The 19881-nt window shown below is 36.3% G+C and overlaps 1 protein-coding gene across 3 annotated transcripts in view; it reads left to right on the top strand.

Moving 5' to 3' along the window:
* The first annotated feature begins 232 nt into the window (after positions 1–232).
* The window catches only part of pparg (peroxisome proliferator-activated receptor gamma), a 44010-nt gene continuing 24361 nt past the window's right edge, over positions 233–19881 (top strand). Inside the window, exon 1 of one of the 3 annotated variants that reach the window (XM_008408553.2) lies at positions 233–515. Coding sequence is in view for 1 of the 3 variants with exons in the window: in XM_008408552.2 (XP_008406774.1) it covers positions 1003–1057 (55 nt within the window). In the remaining 2 variants the exon portion in view is untranslated. Of the gene's footprint in view, positions 516–947; positions 1058–16636; positions 16722–19881 lie in introns of those variants that run through there. The other 2 variants (XM_008408552.2, XM_008408555.1) reach the window with 2 other exon arrangements.

The following is a 19881-nucleotide window of genomic DNA, read 5'->3' as shown; positions in this document are numbered from 1 at the left end:
TCAAGGTATTTAGTCAATTTAGTGTAAGTATAAAACATTTCATGAAGAAAATTGCGAATTACAATTTAAAAAAAACCTTAAATATCCAACTGTGAAATGACATTGTGTTAAGTATATTACTTTCCACAAAATTAGGAGCCTTACATAAAACAGAAAAACAACTCCGTAATTTGGTCTCTACATTACCCGTTTAAGTTGATAAAAATCCGTTTAAAGCAGTTAGTTAGATAAGTCGGAGTTGTGGAGGGTAACTCGATGCCTCTGGATCCCAACAGACTACTCTGGTCGGAGGGAGGAGAGAGAGAGGAAGGCGCACACCGACCGCAAGCAGCAGCAGCAGCACGAGCAGATAGGCGAGCGGTCCAGACCACCTTCTGCGCCGCCGCGCTTCTGTGCCTCTGTCCGCTCCTGGGCTCCGGAGTTTTACAGCTAATATAGAGCCGAGGAAAACCCCGATTCAGCTTCGGCAACAGCGAGCCGGTTGTGTCTCCTCTGCGGTTCAGCGCGCTGATCAGGTCAGTCACCTTCGGCTCGGTTCAGAGTGTCTGCTGGAGCTGTGAGTGTTGTGGCTGCACACTAGGTGATAAAACGCAAAAACCATCTGAAAAAGTCAGCCGTACTCATAATGTCTGCGTCAGAGTTTTAAAGAGTATTAATTATGCTCTGAAATGTAATGTTTGATACGATTATTTTCCTCGTGTCATTTCACAAACAAAATAGTCATTACTTTCAGATTACTCTGGAGGAATAAAAATGTTAGGGACAGTTGTAACACCGAATCCCTTCTGTATAATAAACCACTTATTCTGACATTAATTAGACTGACCTGATGCAGCTGAGAGTGAAGGGTGGACACTTTTTGCAGCGTAACAAGCCTCGTAGCGGCGGGCAAATTGGGGGTGGTGATAGTAAGGAGGTGCGGCTAAAGCACTGACAACTGGCACACACTCAGGTGTCGGTCCAGAGTTTGTCTCTTGGCCACAGTGCGAGTGTGAGTTTGACATGCAAACTCCAGGCAGAGATTTTAACCATCTAAGTGGTCACAACTTCTGTTCAGGTGAGTGCAGTTAATATTTGGTTATTCTCGCTTCCTGTCTGAACTCTGCAGAGCTAAGCATGTTTTTTGTTTGTCTTAAATCAGGACATATGCAAGTAAAATAGATGTATGCTATATGTCTCACATCCTTATCATTTGTTTTTTATCTACTGTGTCATATGAGGAATTTGTACAGCGTGATGAACTTTCAGGGCCTTCTGCTATCTGACCAGCCGCAAATATGACAGCTGTGACTCAGCAATAAAGCTCAGAGTCAGCCACGGATGTTTTTCTTTTTCTTTTTTTTTTCTTTTTATCCTTGGGGATTAGTACTCACCAGATGTGTTTAACTGTTAAATGCACACCTCTTATCTCATAGTACGCTGTTGAAATTTTTTTTCCAGCTCAAACCAATTTCCACTCAGCTAAAGTCCTGATTTATTTTTTGATTTATTTTGATATATTTTATTTCTGAAAGCCGTATTGAATTGTACAACGTAAATAAATCACAAGATCACCCCTAGAAATATCTCTATATCTGTGGTATTTATTATCTAGGTTTCTTAATCAGTTAAAAAAACGTTAATATAAGTATTAGCTGTTGGGTGCAGAGGCTGAATATTGTGATATTTTTCTGTATTGATGCTTTTCGTGAATATGAAGAAATGAAACATAAAATATTTCAGCAATTGACTTCCTGATCACAGAACTGATTATTATTACTTTGATAAAATTAGCCAATTTCAATGTCTGGCCAAATGATTGGTGCATCTTACATTCTAACCATCTAATATTTATCCCACCTGATGAGAATGCCAAACAACGTTTCCCGTCTTTCTGATTGTTATTCATGTCTAATGGCAGTAAAAATTACAATTGGAGACTAATACATATATCTGTTTTTCAGTATAGCAAATATTGTGACAACAATAATATTTAAATTATTATTACAATTTCCGTGTAAACTCAAATAAAATAAAGCATAATTTCTACATTTGGAGCAAAATATCCCTGTTTAATAAGTAAACGTGATGGTGTAATAGAAATGTGATCAATCTACTTTCTCATCAGTATTTGTAGAATTAAAGACTAATTCTTGTGCATTTCCTGTGAACTTGTATTGCCTTTTTATGGATTTCCAGCAAGCAAGCGCAATGTTTAATAATTGGCATTTTTCACACCACAATATGTAAATAAAGATATATTTACTATACATTTTTCACAGTATTCCAGTTCAGCATGAATAGTAGCAATCAGATGCATAAATAGCTTCTAGATGTGTAAGGTAGACATTGTTATATTTTGATTCTCTGGAAATCAAGAACACATTTATAATCAAATCAGGTTTTCACAGATAAAAATCATAGTAATGGAGTGACGCTGTGCTGACAGAAGTTCATCAGAGGTTAAAATGTCATTACTAATGTAATAGGTTGAGAAGAGAAAACCCATGATAAACCTGTGGTTGAAAAATTGGAGAAGTTCCACTTCCTTGCTTCCGTAGAACATTGCATTAAATTGATATTTTGCTTAGCTTTCATATAAGTTTGGTAACAAATTGTTTTGCAAGCATTTTTTTTTTAAAGAAATATCAGAGGTTTTTATGTGCAAAATCTGGAAGTGCAGCTACAATCCAGATGTGTCAGAAAGCTTTAATCTGCTCCTCCAAGAACTTTATCTCGGGCTAGCTTCTCCCATAATCTTTGCATGAGCGCCTTGAAGTCTGACTACAGGTTGGACGCAGGTGCTGAAGCAACACCACGGCCTCATTTATTCACTTATCAAGTTATATCATTCTTTAAGCTGGGAGGTGTGTTCATGTGGGCGTTGGAGGCCGCGTAGGCGAACAGCAAAGACACTTTGTTCTGTTGTCATAAATGAAGGAGTGCCTTAAGACGCCGTATATTGTTTTTGTTGTCTGCCTCACGTGCTTAAAGCCGATTTTTCATCTTTATGGGTAACAAATTGTCAGACAGATTAAATCTCTGTCGAGGTAGGTGAGGTCACATTGGCATTCTGTGTTGGTGGGAAAATGTATTCTTTTTGTGATTCGTAGGAAGTGGCATAAATCTTGCATTTGATAAGAGGCGGAAAAAAAGTGCAGTCTAAACATCGACTTCTGCAAAAACATCCAGACAAAAACCAACGGCACGCTCCAAATCAGCCCGCAGATAATTAACCAATTAAATTAATCTCAATCTTATTAATAAAAAAAACAACAACAAAAACAAGTTGAATTACAGTTTATGAGATAACAGTGATGCTTTAAACAGTTTAGCCTCATCATTGTTTTTTTTTTTTGTTTTAAATAAGTGTAATTATTAACTTCAAGGCCAATCGTTTCAACATCTCCTGTATACGCACGGCAACATTTTGGCCTCAAAATGACATTTTTATTGACATCAAACAATGTTTTGGAAACCAAAAGGTTGTTTGTAAACAGAGAATTCAAGCTGTACTCGTTAATCTTTTATTCCTGCATATCGCCCAATAGCCTCCTCTCTGCTGTGGAATTGAGATTTGTTGCGGATGTAGTAATTATATCAATTTTATAAAAGTCGTCATTTTTAAATGGTCGTCTTAATTTGCAGATGTGTTTTTGATTCTTTGACTGTGCGGGCTGCTCGTGTTCGAAGGGTTTTGTTTTCTCTTAATAAAGCACAGACAGTCTACTACGTCTCTCCACTCGGCGCTTTGATCACAACATCTGCCATCTGAGACGTGACTCATGTTCAGGAGAGCTTCAAAGCAAGTGATCAGTTTGCACCTTTTCGCACCTTGCATTGAAAGCAATTTATATTTTTACCAGCTACAAATGCAGTTATCGCTTTCTTTTCACTGTTGAACCTGTATCATAACTGTGATGTGTGAACTTGGAGCAACACGCGTTAACTGGTTTACTTGTCTGATGCGTTCTCTGAGCGTCGAACTTCTTTGACTTGTGAATGTGAAAGTTGGAGCGGAGCAAGACTTTTCTATCGTTTAGTTGGACTGAATTTTGATCTCCCTGTAGCTTCTTTGTTTATAAGAATAATCATACAATGTTTACTAGTTTATGAAGCTGTCACACAGATTGTCTTTGTCATGGTAAATGCTTTATAGTAAATGTTTCTTTTTATGTTATCCTGCTCTGTTTATTATCTCCAAAAAAGTTAATTGTTTAAACTTTTTATTTTTGTTGCTGCAGGATCATCTAAACGCGACAGTTTTGTTTTTCCTGTCAAGCTGCTGTGGTAATGTCACTGTGGTCTCTGACCTTGGTAATTACTGTGCGAGAACAATGATGTCAGACTGAAAGACACAATAGTATAGTTTATGCTAAAAAAGCCTAGATGGGTATTACCAGGAATTGTGATTTACAGTCCCCGAGTCAGGAAATTGCATAAGTGAGCTTAAAGACAGGAGCGCCTCTAGAAAAGTTTCACACAAGTGGCCAAATAGAGGTCGATAACAATATTGAGGTGGCACAGCAAAACAAAAAATTACAAAGTTTTAATTTTAGGTTCGAAGATAAGCAAATGAGTGATGGATTTAAAGGTTGGATTGGTATAAATGAATAAGTAAATATAAATGCATACATAAAATTAACTCAAAAATAAGCATGTCATTTTCTCTTTTTAAATTCAAATGCTGAAAACAAAATGCATATAAACCCCAGTCAACACAAACAGATATTAAAAATATATATATTGGCACCACCCATCACAAAACTAGACCGGAGTTTAACTAAATTAAAAAAGTTACATTTAGTTAAAAAAGACAATGCTGAAATTAATAATAAATAAATAAATAAAAACCTTTGTGGTGTTTATTTACAGACTCGATATCTCAATATTTTAAAAAATACAGCTTTGACGCTCTCTTTGCATCACAGCAACGGTGGAGCAGCTTGCAGGAACTATTTTACACTGAGCTTTTTTCATCCTGACTTTTTTTTCCAATAAGCGTTAAAGGTGAGCTGGAAAATGAAAAGGTTTGTGCAAAAAGAAAACAAACAAAAAAAAAAACAAGGCAAATCAGTTTTAAAAGAATCTTTAGTTCGAGACTTTTTCGTCAGTCATTATTTTTTGGAAATTGAATGTAGTTAATATTGATTTTGAACAACTTGCACAATCAACTCCTTCCCTTATTGATGCCATTTTTTAAAAGAAAAACTTAGCATGAAATCGCTATGTTTTATGTAGCAATAATTCGTCCATCACGCCTACTGATAGGCGTGATAGACGGTGAATTATTGCTATTAAGAAATACTAAAGCTGAATACAAAGACTCTGACATTTCAACCGCCCACCTTGGAAATCCCACCTCAACGGAAAACTGGTCGGACCTGTCGGCGTATTGAAAAGTTTCCACATTAGTTGGTATTAAGACATTAGCAACAGATCCTTCGGTTTTGTGAGATTTGGGATTATTTCCTTGTTCATTTCATGTAATTTTCATCCATATTGAGATCACAGTTGCTTATTAATCAGACACTGTAGCAGAAAAATTAATAATAAAATATAAGCATTTGCACTGTTTTATCTTGTACAAATGTTTTATTATAGAATAGTTGTATTTATATCTATATGAAAGAAAAATATATCGTAATAAATGATCGTAATCTAAAGCCACCCAGATCACCCGCAGTATGTTAAGTTTGTATGATTTGTTCAGTATTGATTAGTGATTATTTTTCACTCCGGTAGACAGCCGATAGCTCGCTGAAGACCATACCATTACAACTTTATTTATAAAGCACTTTAAAACAACCACAGCTGATACAAAGTGCTGTACATTAAAACACAAAATAAAAATAAAAAAGTAAAAACTCCTACAGATTAAAAACAAACATACAATTTAAAACTAGATCCCGCTGGAGTTGACAGCCAAGTAAAATAGATGGGTTTTAAGACGAGCTTTAAAAGTTTAAAAGACCAAACATTTTGTTTTGGTTCACATGCAAAGATTTAAAAATTGTTAGCTAATTTTCAAAACCTTAGAGAGAGACCACACACAGGAGGATAAAAAAAACCTTTTGTAGATTTGGTCAGACAGTGTGTGGTGTCGAGCCACACGACAGGAGAAACACACCACACACACTTACTTCACTCACCAACATCTGATTTCAGACGGGAAATTTTGCAAAACCCCTCATGAACAAACGTAAGTTTGGAGTAAATAAACATGCCTGACTGGGAAGACGCAACGGTTGTGGTCTGTAGTTAACGGAGAATAAAACAAAAGCAAAGACGTCCCCGATGTCCACCGGTCTTTCTGGTGCGCCACGGCAGTTGTTTTGTGTTCTGTGTATTTTGGATTCCTCTCTTGAGTTTCTGTCACTTTGCTCTCTGATTGGCGACACGTCACATTCGACGAGCTCTGGAAACGCAACCAAAATTCACAATTAATTCGTCTCGCAACATCGCTAGTCCGACAGTGATTCAAGGAGCTTTTGACGTACTCATGTTTCCTCATAAATTATTTGTCACGAGTTTTTTTTTTACATTGAAAAGTAGCAAGCACTCCACCGTAGATTATTTGGGCCTAGTTTACAAGGGCCAAATTATTCACCCACTAGCAAGTCCAGTCTTTTTGTCAATGCACTTTAACACAGATATTGGTCAACCAATAGGAATATGGTTGACCAATATTCCTATTCAACTTTGCCCTAATTTCCCTTTTAGAATTATGTGGGAGTAAACAGCAGCTCCTTATGTCGGTTTCCTGGTCTCTTTTGGGAACTCACTAGTGACTCATACTCATTGCTTGTGGGTTTTGCTGTTGGTTCACTGGATGTGGCATCACCTGAGGCAACGGTAGTTCAAGTGTTGCTGGAAATGATGTAAGATGACAGTAATCCACCCCCTCAAATCAAAAGTTGGATAATTAAAGTAAAATGTCAAACGATCATGGTGGCAAAACAGGAACAAGGTTTTCCAAATGACCACGCTCTCTCTGGAAAACGTGTTGTCTTTTTATAGCTCGTTACGCATGTTGTCATCACCAGCTAGCTGGGTGGGATGCAACATCACCCAACTTAACTTTGACAATTACCAAATATTTTTTAAGTTGTTAAAAAAAAAAACAAGAAAGTGTGATGTTATATAAAGTATTTCACAATGTATTGAGGTATATTTTGGTTTCAGGTTCTAAGGTATAAAAAAATGCTTTTAAAAGGTCATTTGCAAAAAGAAGACATATGACTCCATTTGTTTAAACACTGAGAATTTTTTGTCACTTTAAAAACAAAACATTTTTTAAAAACTTGATCTATCTTGACACCAATAACTGGCTAACTTGCAGAGTCACACTAAAAATCACTTGTCAGGCTCCTGGTCTAAACAAATCAGAGAAGGGCAGAAAAGAGCCAATTTTCTGTATACTACTGGAAATTTATGGTATAAATATATGGCTGGTTTCATGCATTCGGTTTTGTTTAGATGATTCTCCGCTGGGTTTCAGGGGTTTTGCCAGACACTGTTGATTTGAAAGCTAGCACGACTTTCAACACACCCACCTGTGTATCCTTACACTTTGCATAAGTGTGTCTGCGGAGCAATATCAAAATTAACTTCAATATTGCTTTTCTCCAATACTTAAAACTATTTTTGATCCATTTTACTCATTTGAAATACTGGAGTAATAGTGCTGTGACATCTGAGCTGCACATTGTTTTCATTGCTGAGTTTAGTTTCCAGAAACAATCAATGAGGTTGTTCTTTTTCTGTCACTGTTCTTGCTTGAGTCTGTCTAGAAAGTTAACAGTTTAAAAGCTATTCGTCTTTCCAAAGACATTTGCAAAAAGCGGTTGTATTGAAGCTCGTGCACACATAAATGTGATATATTCTATAGTATAGTGATTGACAGTATGAAATATTTTTCTTGAATTATCCGCAAATTGTCTCAAACAGCAGAAAACAATATTTAGATAAATTACATTGCGATATTGTATTTGCGGTTGTATTTGTTATTATTGTATTTGTAATTACATTGCGATATTGTATTTGCGGTTGTATTTGATATTATTGTATTTGTAATTACATTGCGATTTTGTACTGTGTTTTTAAATCGAACACCATTACCCTGCAACTCTTTACTTCTTCCTTCAGCGAGGAGAGAAAGACTTTGTGTTGATTACAGAAAAGGTCAGCAAAGCAGTTCAAAGTTAGGGTAACTCCTAAATCTTTCCCTCAAGTAAATAGACAATTCCAAAATCTGTTTCCTGTATGCACACCTTTCCTGGCACTTAATTTCAAAGTGTGTTCAGTAAATCAGAAAGACGTCATGTGTTTCTTTGTTATTGTCCTGTTAAACAGCAGCAGAAGGCAGCACACTCCCGTCTTTTCCTCTTTGCTTCGAGTAACAGGGCATGACCCTTCCCCCTGTTGCACCTCTCTCCTTTCCTACTGTTTTGCCCTCCTCTATATGTGTCAAAACACAGATTTATCTAGCTAGGATAACAGCGTAGTTACTGTAGTGCTGCGGACAGCTGTATACACAGGAAAACTTCTTTATTCTCTGTTATCCTTCATCCTTCTTTATTCTCTGTTATCCTTCATCCTTCTTTTTTTTTTGACGTGCCCTGTTAACTGTGCAACACCTCTCAAATGTGAATGTTAGTATGTCTGTGACTATGTTTGCATGTGTGCGTGCGTGTGTGTGTGTGTGTGTGTGTGTTTGTGAGGCCTTGAAGCATGCACCACTCCTTCCCCTTATCCAGTGAGGAAGCGCTACAGTCTCAAGAGACTCATCAACCATTAACTCATAAGTATTTGAGGGAATTAGGTGAAGGTTCGTGTCCTCAGATAGTTGTGGAAATTGAGATTCCCAGAAAGTAGCCAGTGATGCTGACCTTAGCGCTAAAGACGTCTCTGCTTTATCAGTGCCAGCTCTCTCCAATTCCATGAGGCAAACATCAAGGAGTTTTTTGGGGGGTGGGGGGGGAAGAGAAGAACTTTTCATCTCGTGTGTTTACAAAACATCACGTCTGCATAAACAACACCAAAAGCATTTGCAGCAACTGGAAATGTTTTCTATTCTGAAGTCATACGAAGGAGAAAGCAGCAAGCCCACCTCTAAACCATTAGAGGTGGGCTTTTCATCTGGGTAACCACGGAAACTAAAAAAAAAAACAATCTTCTGTCCCTGCGAAAACAATGATGCTGTATTTTGAAACAGTAGTGCAAATAAAAAGATAAAAATGTGTTTTTTCCCTTCAGCAGATTTCCTCTTTTTTGCTGCTATAGTCAAATATTAATATTTCAAATGATCAAACACATTTTACTATCGGATAAGATGAAGAGTTCATGTCAGATGATTATGGTTTTTAGTAAGCCACAAAATAAATCCAAACTAACTTGAAAAAGTAACCACCCTGTAAATCCAATGCCTGGTTTAATAAATGAGTATTTCACCTCGCTGTTGAGGAATTTATTTTTTCTGAATTGTGTGAATTTAGTCACAGTACAGGGTTTCGTGGCATTAATGGCATGTTTATGGACTGGCCGTTGCATACAAATTGGATTTAAGTTCAGACTTTGACTAGACCACTTTAAAACCATATTTTTTATTTTTATTTTTGGAGGTGGGGGACTGCATTTTATAGGCCTCCACCTGTAAAATGTGGGTGACTGTACACACATTTTACAATCCCCCACTGTAAAATGTGTAAAATGTAAATGTGTAGGTGGGTGTGCAGTCCCCCACCTACCGCTGCAGGTGGGGGACTGCACCTGTAAAATGCAGGTGGAGGACCGGTATAGCTTGTATCATTCTAATGCTGCAACACCGACGCTTAAAGTCACAAACTAATAGTTAGATCTTCTTCAGGGATTTTCAAACAGAGAGGAGAATTAGTGGTTCTGTAAATTTCATCAAGTTGCCTGTTCCTAAAGCGATAAAGTGAGCACAGATCTTCACTCTAGTGTGTGAGTGATGCTTTAAGTGGCGTGTAAGTTTTACATCAGATACCTTTTAGTTATTTTTGGTCAGTTAGAGGTTTTAGCCTTTAAACTCAAACCATGGATGCCAAGTTTTGCCTTGTCAATTTTTTTTTTATTGTTGAATCATGAAGTCCAAATAAAACGTTTTGTGTTCTCACATTTTTAACATATATGTTTTAGCATAAATATATGTTCAAACCTTTGCAGCAAATTTACCTTTTTGTGTAACTCGCATTAGCAGTGAAATAAAACATATTCCTGAGGATTCTGCACTCTGTGGTTTTTTTGTACATTGACAAATCAGGCACTATACATTTGCTCAGTGGTTTACCACCTATTAAGATCCTAAAAACATCCTTACAGTTTTTATATATAAATAAATACCTACTTTGATCACTCTTTTAGAGAATGAATATGTTCTGTTCACTGTCAGTCACATGGTACTGTCATATATGTTAAAGTTTCAAGGTTGTCAACAGTGTGGGGCCCCGGCTGTGCATGATACTATTTAGAGCAGGGGTCCTAGAAAGTCATGTTCAAAGGTTCAAATATGACTTCTAGACAGGATTTGATATCAGGAACTACTGGTAATCAGAAACCATATTTCATTGAATTCCCTTACAAATTTGAAGCAAACAAATATTAATTTTTGTTCTTTTTGCTGTGTAAGTAAGCATAAACTTGAATCTTAAATTTAATTTCATTAGTAACTGATTGCTGTTAAATGAAATTCACAAATTAATGTAAGCACTTTTTAAATGTCCTATTAACATAAATAACAGTTCCCTAAAGATAAGGAGTGGACGTTGTCCAGAGTGACTTTCCATTCGGTCCAGATGATGTTTGTGACTTTGAGAGTCACAAGTTTTGAGGTTCTGTTATGTAAGGGATTATTATGACACACTACAGCTTCCACCATATCACAGACTGTGTGCATGTTTCTTTTCATGTACTCTTGCAGTTTCATGTTAATTTGCTCTCGCCTGGCTGATATTTGCATGTAGGTCAGCCATTCTTACCCCTGCTTTTAATGTTTTAGGGTTACTGAGCTAAAGAATGATCTGAGGGGAAAAACGGATCACCTCATGTGTCATTATTGCACAAAAATAACTGATATACATATGTTAAACAGTAAATAGGGCAACATGTTGACCATCCATTAACGAGTCTGATGGAATTTAAAGATTTGGCAGATTACATACATGAAATTGAGGGACTAGAGATGAAAACTGGCCATAATGACTAATTCTGGCAGATTCTGTTATGTTCATTGTCTCTTCTAAAAATAAATAAACAACAATTGATGGATAGCTGGAAGCCTCAAGAGTTAGAATCTCTCATAGTTGTCATCTTTGATTGTTTGTCCAAGCAAAATGTAATTACAGCATTTCAAATGTCAGGCAGTTTTGAGATGCAATTTATCTGTTTTGGCAGTGCAGGGTGATCTATTTGCTTTGTTCACTTGAAAGATCAACACTTTTTTGACTATGAACATGGATGAAAACCAAAACATGTTGAAAGATGAATTCTGAGTCACTAGGATTAATTCTGACTCATCTCAATTTCATGCAATGCACTTGAAATGCAAAGGTTCTCTTACGAAGACAAACAGTCTGCAGGCAGATTGGAAAAACAACTGTAGTGTTTAGTCTGATCAGTCATTTTTGGCTGTTGTTCCCCTCACCTGAGACTTTCTTTCTTTTCTTTTTTTTTTTTTCAAATTCAGTTTCAACTTGCACATGTGATTTATTCTGCTACTGTACTGTACATGTTTTCAAATGGTAGAAAAAAGTGGCAGATTCACCAGGATGTGAGCAGTCACGATGTGTGAGTTTTTATAGCTCAGTGCTTTTATAGTTAAGTGACAAAACGAGAAGTCATCTGGTAGTAGCAACTACATTTGCAAGTGAAAATACAACATTTCAGTTTCTGGATCTCATTGCAGTTTTTTATCTAAGCACCAACACATATTTATTTTAGTAGCTTTAATTTTGACTTCATGTTATGGTTTGCATTCTCTTCAGTTGGGTCTGCATTGCTGTGAGGCCTGGTTGTTGGTGCATTTGGCCTGGTCTGGTAATTGAAAGTCAAAACATCTGTTATGTGAGACCATTTAAAATATCTACCAAGGCTTTACCCATTTTTTTTTTACAAAGTATCATTTTGAGTCATATTTCATCATTCCAGAAAAGTTAGAAGACCGAATGCCATATTTGATTAACCCTTTCTGACCTTAGTTTCGAATCTCCGCCTGGATATTTTTTCTTATTTTAATTGTACGCAGTTCTTTAAGTGTCCTGTGAATAAATATATTTGCATAAGAACTGGAAATGTAAATATATGGCAAGTTATTTTCGCAATTTACCCTCTATTAAAAGAGTGTCCCTCAGATTTCACTCCCTGCTATGGCAGAGATGAAATTACCGCAATAACCCGATACTGGCTAGAAAGTGCAACGTCTCCCTTTTCAGAAACGTTTGGGATTTTTTAGATCTTGCAAAGTGTGGTGGAATTACAGTGCTACAAATTTGGCAGAATCGCAGTTCGGTTTGGAAGGGTTAACGTTTTAGCAAAAAGTCTATTTTTCTCTACATAATCCTTTTTGTTTGGAAATGTATGCCTTCTAACTTTTTGCACACAGTTTCATCAAGTAAATTTAATCGAAATTCATAGAAAAAAAAAAGTTTGATATTACCACAAACAGTAGAAAGAAACACCTGACTGTTCCAAAGAAAAACAGATGAATAAATGACAATGTGCAGTGACACAATGCAAAACTGATGAACTGAAATGAATAGTAGTGGAGTTTTATTGCTGAATGACATTTGAGCCCAAATTCAAATATAAAAACAACAAATCACTGTGATTAGTTTAACTCCACAGACTTTTTCGTTACATTAGCCCTCCTGCAGTTGTTGGAAGGGTTGAGTGAAGAAGGGTGTGAACATTTTACCATGCGCAGTCCTGGCAGGATAGCACTGATTGAGGTTTGTTTTTTTCTTTGTAATGTCGGGAACTAACGGACTGATGGGAAACCCTCATCATTTCCTTGTTGTCTAACTGTAATATCTGCCTCACTTGAAGGATTAGAAAGACAATATCTACCAGAAAATCCAGTTATCCAATCTGAACCTGATTTTGCACAAGGAAACCTTAAGTCACCCCAGTATAGCATGTTATAACATGTAGCTCATGGAAGAGACAAAACCTTAGACACTGGATGTTGTTTTTAAGTAAGTCGAAACAGTTACTTCAGAAGTCGGGTTTGATAAGATCATTGGTCGACCAGAATCACGTTTAGCTACATCATGAAAGAAATGCATCAATCAGATTTATTTCTGTCTGCTGTTTTAAATACAGCACTTATCTATCCTATGTCATATTTGGTTTTTGTAGTTTTTTTTTACTTAGAAAAACTAATATTCTCACATTTGCTGACTTGCTTTATGCACAATGCATGACATTTCTAATAAAAAAGAAGTAAAACATGCATGCATGATAAACTATTTATATTAAATTCAGTACTTTATAACAAATATTGTTAATAAATTGGGCATCCTTTCGTGTGAATTATTTTACAAATAGGTTATTCCTTTATTTAATTTCAAACAGATCCATTCCTGTCACATGAACCTAAAAAAAAATTTTCTTAAACCAATCCATGTAAAATGACTTTGTTCTTCTGTCTTCATTGCTAAGGACACCCAGGTGGCTCGGTTTGTTATTAGACTCTTAATCACTTTAAGCTTAAAAGCTTCTCTCATGTGCTGCTGTCTAATGTTAAACAGAAACTGTAATGTGCAAGAGGGAGAAAAATTTTGACAATCAAATCTACTATTGTGGCTTTGGGAATACTCAAGGCAGGAATGCTGTTTGTACCAGTGGCTGTCAAAGCATCTTTCTTTGTCGCCTTGCAGTAAAGACTTGGATGGAAACAGATGGAAAAGATGGAAACAGCTGCAATAAACCCTGAAAGAGGAGAAATTTGCACAAAATTGTAATATTTGCTATTTATACAAATAATATTGATTACATGGCTGATCTGTACAATATATGATGAACACTGTTAAAAAAACCTACCTTATTCTCGTGTGTTGACATGTAGAAAAGGAATATGAGACCCAGATGGTGCCATGTGCCACCAGCATCAGGTATTTATAAAACCGCAGAATCATTCTCCTCACTAGAGAGATGGCCTGAAGATTATGACATTTATATATGTTGTCTTTTGTAAATTAATAGGCTACACCTTGCCTGCATAGACCGGTTTTATCAATTGTTGACAAACTTAATAATAAGTCAAGCTTTAAGCGAGACAGACTGGTAAATGACAGAATTTCATTTGCTATGATGAGCAGATAAGGATTTGGATTCTGTTGACTGCTCCAGTGAAATTGATTTTCCTCCTACACAAAACTGGCATCACACTGGAAAGAAAAAAAAAAGTTGCTTTTTAAAAAATCACTTTTTTTAGCTAATTGTATGAGATTTTTTCAAGCTATAGTTCTGATTTCAGAGTTATTCAAATCAGATTTATAGCTGTAGAAAAGCTAATAAAATTAGCTGTAACAGATTAGAGTATTTTTTTTAAGTTGGTTCAAAGAAACCTTTCTTCAGGGCAGTAGACATTTTGCTTTTGAAATGATTTAGCATTTCTCTCACTAATATTTTAGTTAAATTGTGTATATCTGAACTCTGGGACAAACAAACAAATTTAGTTTGTCTTAGACAGAGAAAAACTATGTAAGCATGACTTCCCATGCTATTTAGAGCGTGGCAAGTCATGCTCGACTGTTCTTTACCACTACTACTGTCCTTAGAAAGCTGACTAGACTGACCTTTTTCACTGCTGCTGACTCAGTATGGCTGACTCTGACACTTCGTTTCTAGAAAAAGCTTTCAATATCCTTTAGTGTTTTTTTTTTTTTGGTTGATTTTGTTAATTGTCCCTGGGGAAATAATGACAATATATTTTAAGTGCATAACAATGACTTTAGTTCTTAAAAGGCTCATTCTTATCTCAGTGTCAATATTCAACATTACATTGGCAATGAGTGTAGAAAGTAGATTTTTTTCTGTTAATTCAAATGTAAAAATAAGCTGTATGTTTTTTATTTGCTACTTTTAAAAGCGTTAATTATAACTCCAATTATTTATTTTTTACATTTTGTAACTGCCATCATTCTCATTGCTACAGATGTGTATTTTTTTGTTGTAATTAATAAGACTTTATTACAATATATCTACCATTGCAAATATGTATCACATCTGTATATCTTTCACATCATAAATCGGTGATTTCCATAATAAGTGCAGGTATCTGTAAGCATTAGTTTCGGTAAGTATTCCAGGAATGATAAATAGACTAGACAGGTAAAGGTTGAAAGATAAATAGAACAAATAAAGAAACTTTGCTGTAAAACATTTAGCCTTCCTGTTATCTGCTGAAGTTTCAGTCAATGTTTAAGAAGCTGCCTGTATGAGCAGCATTTGTGCCTCGGTGAAAAATAGAGTTTTCTTTATAGTAGTTTATTACACCTTTTGTGTTTTTCCTCTCACTTCATTTTTAAACTTCTCACTGATATCAGAAATAGCAAACTGAGTCTTTTTCCTACAACGACAACTTTTAGACAGAAGACTGCTGCTGCCGACTGCTTATCTGTGGTGCAGTCACACAGCCGAAAAAACAAAAAAATACAAGGTCAGGAGAGAAATGTATCATTTTTGTCCACCAGACGATTTTTTGTGCATTCCTACTTTAAGTTGTCTGAAGTTTTTCTTTTTTTTTACTTTATGTATGATGCTGAGATGGAAGGAAAAGTCATTTTTTTCTCTTTTCAACTGGATTTTCCTCAGCAGGTTTCATATTTTGTAGACATCACATTCCTTGTTGCTTTCGGGGGAAAATAAACCTACTTGGCAGCAATGTGAAAGACTACGCTGCCTTCTATCAGCTAAATCTGCAAAAATAATATCTATTATATTATGAGGGCACAATAAGGGTCAAAGCATGATTAAAGGGAAGGTGCTACTGCTGGAGTTCTGTTGGGACTTGTTGTCATGTAGGAGTTTTGGCATTTTGCACAGCTCACACAGTGAGCACAAAATTTCTGGCAGCAGTTTTAGACATTTAAAAACTGACATTTATGTGATAAAGTAACATTTATGCTTGTGCAAGTCCAATGAAAAAGCTATGTTTTAGTGTTTTCAGATGTTACATGAGGAAGAAAAAGGGAATGCGTCACCACTGTCACATTGCCTCTTAGTGACTGAGAGAGGAGGGAGAAAAGGGCAGCCAAAGAAGCATGATGAGGTTGTCGGAGTGAAGAAACAGGAAATCATCTGCATCTGATGTCTGCCACCTCACACACACACACACACACACACATACAAAACAATGTTCAGAAAAATTATTTTTGGACTGTACCACATGTAATACAAGCCTCTGCCAATTCAACTGTGTATGGTGTCGAAATAATAATAAAAAGATCAGTCAAGGATCAGACATGACACACTCTCAAACGCACACAACACACGCACGCTCAGACCACATGATCGTTCGCTGTCTGAACTTTTGCTGAGCCCAGACTCTGTCAGAGAAAGATGTGTGTGTAGTTCCCTTTCTAATGGTCATCACTTCCTGAGGAAAAACATGACCACACGCACACATAAGCGCACACGCAGACTGTCGTTCTGACACTGTCACTTAGACGTTCAGCAGTGAGGCTGAAACAGAAAAATCACAGAAACGGGAGAAAGGGGTGAGTGGACCAACCAGAACCCTGTGTGTTTATAAGTTTGTGTGCACGGTCTTTTTCACAACTGTTTCTGATGTTACAAAGATTCCTGGTATTTGTTTATAATGTCTGGCCAGCAGATTTACGCTTTATTTCAGCTGAGACAAGATACTATCGCTCCTGAGGAAATGGTACCTTCTTAAATAAAATTGTTTGGTGATCATGAAAAGTTTACAAATAGTCTTAAAAAAAATCTATACTACATATTTAAATAATATTAAATTTAATAGATGTTTTGATTGCATGTGGATAATGAAGACTGTTACTATTTGCTTTTAATATTCTTTGAAATTCTTGTGGTTATTGACTTGTACTTGTTTTTTTGGTTTAGATTTGTGTGTTTTGGGTTTTCTAATTTTTGATTTTTTTGTAATACTGTGTGTAAGTTGTGGAGGCCAGGAAAAATAGTTTGTTATTGTAGGGACTAATGAAGATCGTTGAATAAACTATTTTAAACTGGACAAATTGGGTTTAATCTAGTTTTTAAACATTTGTACAGCTTCTCATACACAGAGTGTCTCTTTCCGGGTTTATTTTAGCACTAGCACAAGACTAAAATGATTTTTGGTAGTATCAGTGAGCTCATATCACCTGCTGACACAGAAAGCAGGTGATAGTATTAATACTTGATACATATATTAATACTATTCTAATTCCTCTAACCGAACTAAAGAAGAGGAAACATGTTTAAATTGGTCATGTGAGACTTATGGGTCCAGATCTAGTTTACTCATTCACTAACGTCTAGGATCATTTTCCACCTGGCAAAGAAAAAAATCATTGGGTACTTAAACAAGAGAGTATGAATTTATTTTTAGTTTTAAGTATTGACTAATGAAATAAATTATACTAAAAAAACACTCACTGCGACAGACTGGCGACCTGTCCAGGGTGACCCTGCCTCTCGCCCGGAACGTTAGCTGGAGATGGGCACCAGCAACCCTTCTGACCCCACTAGGGACAAGGGTGTAAAGAAAATGGATGGATGGATGGAAAAAAACACTCACAACTACCCAATCAAACTGCTTGTTGTTCTCTCATTGTAAAGTCCGGAAAGTCAAACTGGTATCATGTTCTGCACAGAAACTACTTTAAGTGACTTTAGTGGGTATTTATTCTCAGTTTTTGCTTACATCTATTCAGAAAAAATAACAGTATTGTAACGCCAACAATCACTACATTTTTTGACCATTTTTTGCCATCACTTCTAACACTGTCAAGGTAGATATCAAAATGCTGCCATAAAATGTAAAACCTATAAAATCCAGCCTATTAACTAGCATTAATGAACAGATGCTCTGAAAAGAATCAAGCTAGTTAATCAAAACAAAATCCTGCCATATATTCTGCTAGTGATAAAGCGGATCCTTTACAAGATGGATTTGATTTTAGGTTTATCTAAAGTTGAAATGAGGAGATTTGACTGACAAAATCAAATTGAAATCAGAGACAGGTTGTCTGGCAGACGAACGTCGCGGTTTCTATCCTCCCACAATGCCAAGCTTTGAAGGCTCCATATGAGTAAGTTCGGTACCAACCAACCAGGTGGGTTTTCAGACTCGGTCTAGACTTTCGGTCTTGTCAAGAGGGCAGTCCAGACCTCCACTTGACACTTGGTTTTCCAATACTCTCCTACTTGATCATTCATGTGTAGAAGGGGGAAGGCCCTTTCTGGTGAATCTGCCTCTAGTGGCTTCACACCAGCAGAATAAAAAAAAGTGCCAGTTTCCTGAAGAGTAACATAGACTTTTTGGTTATTTTTTCTGTTTTTACCCTCCTGTGACACAAAAAAACACTTGACTTCAAAAACTAGGCGGCTTAGTCAGACAAACCGCAAAAAGAAATTTCTTGCTGCACATGATGTTTCCAGAGTCCCACATATTCTTAACATGGGACTCATCAGGCAAAAATCAAGCTCTCTAATCTTTTCAAAGAAAATGTGGGGACTGCGAAGCAGACGAGCAGGCGGGCATATCTTTGTTTTAGTCACTGACTCTGAACCACATGCTGTTTTACATGAAGAGGTCAGGAAGTCACAGAACTCAGGCTGAGTGCTGCCTCTCTCGCTTTCATTCCCTGCCACACACACACAGTCACACACAAATGAAAAACTTTCAAGAATAAACATCTTTGACAACATATGGCTTACTTGTTAAAGAAGGAAAGAGAAAAAAGCGTCCTCTCGTCAAGAGGTGTGATATTTTGCAACTTGTCACTGTTTTAATAATCTTGTGAAGACAGGTGTAGCTCTGAGCTAAATTTAACAAATATTTCATTTGACTGGAGTTAGCCTTGCTTTTTTTCACCTTTTGTTGCTTCTGTAGTTTTTAATATCATGTGAAGAGATATTTCCATATATTTCAAAGTGATTGATTGTGGTTGATAATAGCTGTTTAGTCCTCGCCCTGAAACAAGGTGGGTAGTTTTTTTTTTTTTTTTTGTCTAAACAGAGCAAATAAAAGTGCAAAGGCCTTGAATGTGGCGGAGCAGGTTCTCCCTTTTGTCTCCCACATATTACAATAAGCCAGGCTGCTTTATGTCTTAGCATCTCTGCCGTTCAAAACTCACTTTGATAAGTGTAGTGTAGCTTGAAATAATCTGCCACTAATGATTGTGGTAGAAGGGTTTTAAACGGTTCTGTTGCTTCTTTACTGTTATTTGGGGCTTATTCAACAAAATTCAAYATTTACGTTGCATAACTTTCAAACAATCACCACTTTTCAGGGCTCCCAGATTTAATGTGTCTTTTAATATAAATATTTACATTTCCTCCTCCGTTATTCTTTTTATATTGCACCTCATGCTGTTCACTCCTTGGACAGATCTACAAGTTCAAGGAGAGACTTCTTGTTGCTACAGTTTTCTGTTCTGGATTATGGTGTTGTGCTTTATATCCACACTTATTCTTAAACCTACATACTTTGGAGACAGTTTATCATAGGACTGAGATTTATTAGAAAAACATTGCTGTTCGTTATGTGCATTGTTGGATGATCTCTCTTAGGTACAGAAGTTTAGTTTCAAATGAATGTTTTGGTCCATAGAACTTCATATCAGAAAAAAAAACTGTCTTGGGTCCCATGATGTCCTTTTGTACCTAAAGTTGGTACGGATTATGGAAAAA

This window comes from Poecilia reticulata, linkage group LG5 (genome assembly GCF_000633615.1).
Source record: "Poecilia reticulata strain Guanapo linkage group LG5, Guppy_female_1.0+MT, whole genome shotgun sequence".
Classification (NCBI taxonomy): domain Eukaryota; kingdom Metazoa; phylum Chordata; class Actinopteri; order Cyprinodontiformes; family Poeciliidae; genus Poecilia; species Poecilia reticulata.
Note: the sequence above shows the minus strand (reverse complement) of the source record. Positions and strands in the feature narration are given on the sequence as shown.